At 44.0% G+C, this 6,400-nt stretch overlaps 1 protein-coding gene across 1 annotated transcript in view; it reads right to left on the reverse strand.

Annotated features, from left to right (window-relative positions):
- Nucleotides 1-471: 471 nt before the first annotated feature.
- The window catches only part of PRPSAP1 (phosphoribosyl pyrophosphate synthetase-associated protein 1), a 41,198-nt gene continuing 35,269 nt past the window's right edge, over nucleotides 472-6,400 (reverse strand). Inside the window, exons 6-8 of the mRNA XM_011949868.1 lie at nucleotides 3,367-3,437; nucleotides 2,415-2,561; nucleotides 472-1,241 (exon numbers count right to left, since the gene is read on the reverse strand). Of these exons, the coding sequence (XP_011805258.1) occupies nucleotides 1,083-1,241; nucleotides 2,415-2,561; nucleotides 3,367-3,437 (377 nt within the window). The 3' untranslated portion in view covers nucleotides 472-1,082. The remainder of the gene's footprint in view (nucleotides 1,242-2,414; nucleotides 2,562-3,366; nucleotides 3,438-6,400) is intronic.

The following is a 6,400-nucleotide window of genomic DNA, read 5'->3' on the forward strand; positions in this document are numbered from 1 at the left end:
TTTTTTTTTTTTTTTTTTTTTTTGAGACAGGGTGTTGCTCTGTCACCCAAGATGGACGGCAGTGGTACAATCATAGTTCACTGCAGCTTCAGCCTCCTTGACTCAGGCAATCCTCCCACCTCAGCCTCCCAAGGTAGCTGCAACTACAGGTACACGCTACCTATGCCTGGCTAATTTCTGTACTTTTTGTAGAGATGGGGGGGTTTTGCCATGTTTCCCAGGCTGGTCTCAAACTCCTGGGCTCAAGCAATCCTCCTTGCCTCAGCCTCCCAAAGTGTTCAGATTATAAGCGTGAGCCACCACACCCAGCCTATTTTTTTTTTTTTTAATTTAGATTTAAAATATAGTATTCAACAAGGATTCAGCTTCAATACTTAAGAAGAGGGCAGAACCTGGGAAAGTGTTTGTGTCCAGCCACAGACCTGACTGTTCTGTAACTATGGTCTTCTGCCATCTAATGAAAAGACTAGCAAGACAACAAATTCTTTTATTTGCAACTTCAGAGCCATTCAGATACCCAGAGGTGGGATGCTATTTTCTAATCTGACATCCTTGGAAGATGTAACAACATGAATGCTTCATTTTTCAATGGCTGTAGGCATAACAATTTCTGAAAGAAAAATACCATTCTCTATATAAAGACTTGAAGTTGATTTGGGAGAGGCCAACTGGATAGTAATAGAGCCACAGGCGCTCAGCTTCCCTAACCAGGTTCAACATCAATACCTCCATTTCCCTGGAGCTGAAACAACTAAATGAACATTATAGAGTTGAGACTTTATGTGCCTTTAACTCTTCTTTAGTATCAATAAAATTTTCAGATTATTTTCAGGAAAGCAGCTAGAACTTTTAAGGAACAGGGCTGATGACAGCAGAGATTTAAGGCCATGTTAAGACATTTATCCATTGGCTCTGTCTTCTTCTGACTCTTTTAATCCCTCCTACCCATCAATCCAGGCAAGAGAGACTATCTAACTCCAGGCTGTTTACAGTCCTCCTTTGCAAGGAAACACTGCATCACTCATGGCACTGCTTTTTCCATGTTTCCCTCAGGAGGTCCAGGGTCGAGACCCTCGTGAAAGTTAGTCATCCACAGTGATGTTTCGGAAAAGGTAGGCCATGGACTCTCCGTTGTGGATTCTCCGAATGGCTTCAGAAAGAATCAAACTGATATCCACAGTCTTTATCTTGGGACACTGCAGCTTCTGAACCTCATGAGGGACAGTATTCGTCACCACCACCTAGTCACACAGTGATGGAAAACAAACACTGTTACTGAAGTGTGTTTCAAACCGGTTACACAGAAAAGTTTATCCAACACTGAGTCCCCACGGCCTAAGTTCCAAACTACAAAACCTTGTTCCACTGAGTATAGTTTTTATAAACCAAACTTAACTAATTTTATGCAAAGGAAAAGTTACATGTCCTCAGAACAAAAGACGAAAATCTCAGGAATGGCACGGTCTCCACACAGAAACAGCGAGGCCCAGTGCTATGCAGAACTCTCAGATGTAAGGGAAGAATTCCAGCCTCAAAAGAAAAGCTCCTAGGGTGTCAAATTGAAGTACCCAGGCAAATTGTTATGCAAATAGACATACACAGACTCTCAACATAACCCTCAACTCATGATTAGGGTTACATCTGGATAAACACATCATTATAAGTTGAAAATATTTTAAGTAGAAAATGCATTTAGGCTGAGCACAGTGGCTCATGCTTGTAATCCTAGCACTTTGGGAGGCCGAGGAGGGCAGATCACCTGAGGTCAGGAGTTTGACACCAGCCTGGCCAGCATAGTGAAACCCTGGTTCTACTAAAAATACAAAAATTAATCAGGCCTGGTGGCGGGCACATGTAATCCCAGTTACTTGGGAGACTGAGGCAGGAGAATCGCTTGAACCTGGGAGGCAGAGGTTGCAGTGAGCCGAGATTGGAACATTGCACTCCAGCCTGGGTGACAAAGACTCCATCTCAAAAAAAAAAAAAAAATGCATTTAATACACCTAACCTACTGAACATCACTAACTTGGCCTAGCCTTCCTCAAATATGCCCAGAACAGTTACATTAGACTGTAGTTGGCAAAATCATCTAGGGCAAAGGCTTTCATTTTATAATAAAAGCTACTATTTTAAAATAAAGTGTTGAATACCTCAAGTAATTTAACGAATACTATACGTTACATCGTAATTGCGATGGTTTTGCATCATCATAAAGTCAAAAAATTCTAAGTTGAACCATGGTAAGTCGCAGACTATCTGTATTCCTAAACATGTATCTGTCCCAACAAACTGCTAGCCTGCAAAAGTTAGAAAAGCTATAGACAGATTAAGCAATTTAGTATTGACTGAATCATTTTATTATTCCCAGAAAACACAGCAACAAATCTTGGCTCAAGATTTAGAAGCAGCCCAACCTCGTCTACGGAGGATTCCTCAATCAGGCGGGGGGCCTCTGCAGACAGGATGCCGTGGGTGGCCATGACATAGATCTTGTAGGCGCCTCTCTCTTTCAGGATCTCCGCGGCAGCAACAAAACTCTCCACGTCGTCAATAATGTCATCCTGGGAGGAGAACAGAGCGAGCTGGTAGGAAAGAAAACACCCTCCAGCCCAGACTGTCAATGCACACGCCGCTCTCCTCTTCCCTGCACTCAGTTTCAGAGGATTTCTGATGGAAAATCAGAGCTGTGTGCCTGGATCAAAGACTGAGCATCCAGAAATGGTAACCGAAGTACCTGATAGTACCTAGTGTGTCTGTCAGAGGAGGGCGCAGCCAAGCACCTGTGACGTTACGGCTGGAGCTGAGGACTGCCAACACTCATTTTCCTGTTTCACATTTCTGGTGAATCCCACATAGCCAGCGTTCCATTTATTTTTTTTTTTCAAATAGAATGTGACATGAGAAGAAAACTGAAATAAAGTGTGCTACAGCAAAGGACTCGTGACCTACTAGTCAGCAGATATTTAGAGCTGGGAAAAAACTATGTCAACATGCAGAACGAGTCTGCACGGGGACATCCATTCTTAGTCGTGAAAATGGAACAGCTCATCTTCAGTTCATCTTTCGGCTCTAACGCTCAATCATGATGAGGTGAGCTGGTTTAAAGAACCTAGAATCCACATGATGAAGGTGAAGGTGCTGAATTTTCTCATGGGACTACTGTGCTCATTTCCTATCTGTAGGTTATACTTTGACGTGTGCTCACCTGTATAGAGGGTTCTGCCACTTGGCACAAGGGAGTTTGGGTGAGAAAGGATATGTGGAACCATTTAGATCATCGTTCCTAGAAATACAGTCCCAGAGTGGACAACCTACTGACCAAGAGCCAGGAGTGTCACCTCTGCAATGGATGACACATAACCATACCACGATGATCGCGATGCGGCCTCCAACATCTCCAACTACCGTTATCGGTGGCTTCTCTTTGGCCATCATCACTAGCAAAACAAAACAAATTACAAGATCTCAGTCATTCACGTATCACTAGAGAAATGTAATCACAACCTCATTCCGTGGAAATGGTGGCAAAACCACTATACAGACAAAAAACAAACCAACCACGCAGATTCCCCCTCCATGAACCTGCGATCTCTCAGAAACAGCAGCATTGGCCAAAAGAAATAGAAGGCACGCCATACATGTTACTTTGAATTTTCTAGGAGCCACATTAAAAACAGATTATGTAATTCCCAAAATATTATAATTTCGACATGTAACTGATATAAAAATGTATGTATGTATGTATGTATTTATTGAGATGGAGTTTCGCTCTTGTTGCCCAGGCTGGAGTGCAATGGCACGATCTTGGCTCACTGCAACCTCTGCCTCCTGGGTTCAAGCAATTCTGCCTCAGCCTCCCAAGTAGCTGGGATTACAGGCATCCGCCACCTCACCCAGCTGAGTTTTGTATTTTTAGTAGAGACAGGGTTTCTCCATGTTGGTCAGGTTGGTCTCAAACTCCTGACCTCAGGTGATCCACCTGCCTCAGCCTCCCAAAGTGCTGGGATTACAGGCGTGAACCACCACACCCAGCCTGACATAAAAATTTATTAATGAGATGTTTTACATTTTTTTTGCAGAGGGGATCTTGCTATATTGCCCAGGCTTGTCTCAAACTGGACGCAAATAATCCTCCTACCTCAGCCTCCCAAAAGTGCTAGGATTACAGGCATGAGCCACCACACCCAGCCTTACACTTTTTTCCTATCAAGTCTTCTCTACTTGGTGTGTGTTTTTTGTTTTTTTTTTTTTTTTGAGACAGAGTCTCGCTCTGTCACCCAGGCTGGAGTGCTGTGGCCAGATCTCAGCTCACTGCAAGCTCCGCCTCCCGGGTTCACGCCATTCTCCTGCCTTAGCCTCCCAGGTAGCTGGGACTACAGGCGCTGCCACCTCGCCCGGCTAGTTTTTTGTATTTTTTAGTAGAGACAGGGTTTCACCGTGTTAGCCAGGATGGTCTCCATCTCCTGACCTTGTGGTCCGCCCACCTCGGCCTCCCAAAGTGCTGGGATTACAGGCTTGAGCCACCGCGCCCGGCTTGGTGTGTGTTTTATACACACAGCACTTCTCAGTTGAGACGAGCCGTGTCTCAGGAGCTCAGCAACCAGCACACCGCACAGCACAGCTGGAAAGACAATGAACCAGCAGAGCCTGGAAGATTCTGCCAACACGGAGAGGCTGCACTGCAATGCTGTGCAGATAGAAACCCCACTCTCATGGAGACTGGCAGAGACAGTCAGAAGGAATGCCGCTCTGCAGAAAGCGAAACTGCGAAAGGCTGCCAGATCATGAGATGGCTTTATGTTATTTTCTTCCAAAGTCACCTTATTTGGACAGTGTAACCTTACTATCAGATAACTGCACTACTGACATAATCAGAGTTTCCTTAAAATCAGGAACTTGAAGACAATAACTCCAGGCCCATCATCTTTTCCTGATTTAATTAGTGCTTAAAGTAGAGACTTTTATCTGACTACAAAATCTGCATCTGAAGAAAGGCTATGAGTGTACAAAGGAAACTACAGGATAAAGAAAGGAAATAAGATTTTATCCTCAAAAGGAGGTTAGTAAACAGAGAAGAAAAACAAAGACTATTTCAGAAGAATAGGCTAAGTATTCCTTCTTTAAACTTTGTTATTATTCTGAAATATTTATTAGGCTAGTAGTGGGGAAAGCGAAAGAGAATAAAATCCAGGGTAACAGAGTTTAGTGACTACCAAAAAACAATTTTGGCTGATTTCCACCAGTAGGCACTGGGTATCTCAAAGAACAGGTGTTTTTCTCTGTATATTGGCAAATCAGCTGAGCTGAAATTCAGCACTACTTTATACATCTCGACAGACATGTATTTCCTGATTTCATATCGTAGAAACAAAGACAACTTCTTGAATTTGGGCAAGACAAGAAGGCTTTGTATATAAAATCACTTAAAATGGGGCGAGAGGGGGTTTCAAACCACCACCATTAGGAGCAGCTTCCTGAGATTCTGTTTTTAAACCATGTAAATAGGCAATTATGTTGACCTATCCGTTTTTTTTTTGAGACAGATTCTCACTCTGTCTCCCAGGCTGGAGTGCAGTGGCATGATCTCAAATAACTGCAACCTCCGCCTCCCGGGCTCAAGTGATTCTCCTGCTTTAGCCTCCTGAGTAGCTGGGATTACAGGGCACGCTACCAGCTGGGTAATTTTTTATATTTTTAACAGAGACGGGGTTTCACCATGTTGGCCAGGCTGGTCTCAAACTCCTGACCTCAAGTGATTCACCTGTCTCGACCTCCCAAAGTGCTGGGATTACAGGCATGAACCACCGTGCCTGACCAATCTACCCGCTTCTTAGAGAGATGTGGTTCCTTTTCAGCTGGGCGCGGTGGCTCATGCCTGTAATCTCACCACTTTGGAGAGGCCAAGGCAGGCATATCACCTAAGGTCAGGAGTTCTAGACCAGCGTGGCCAACATGGTGAAACTCTGTCTCTACTAAAAATATAAAAATTAGCCAGGCATGGTGGCACATGCCTGTAATCCTAGCTACTCGGGAGACTGAGACAAGACTTGCTTGAACCCAGGAGGCAAAGGTTGCAGTGAACTGAGATCACACCACTGCACAGCCTGGGAAAGAGAACAAGACTCCCGTCTCAAAAAAAAAAAAAAAAAAAAGAAATATTGCAAGCCAATACCCTGCCATCAAATATCAATGGAAATTCAGCTCTAGTTTGATACAGAAAACATCACAGTATTTGTGTTTACTTTTTTGCAACCCTACCTCCTGCAAAGAACTATTGTTAGTTTCATATGAAAAACCTTGGTCGGGCGCGGTAGCTCAAGCCTATAATCCCAGCACTTTGGGAGGCCGAGACGGGCGGATCATGAGGTCAGGAGATCAAGACCATCCTGGCTAACACGGT

The sequence above is a fragment of the Colobus angolensis genome, unplaced genomic scaffold, assembly GCF_000951035.1.
Source record: "Colobus angolensis palliatus isolate OR3802 unplaced genomic scaffold, Cang.pa_1.0 Scaffold1, whole genome shotgun sequence".
Classification (NCBI taxonomy): Eukaryota; Metazoa; Chordata; class Mammalia; order Primates; family Cercopithecidae; genus Colobus; species Colobus angolensis.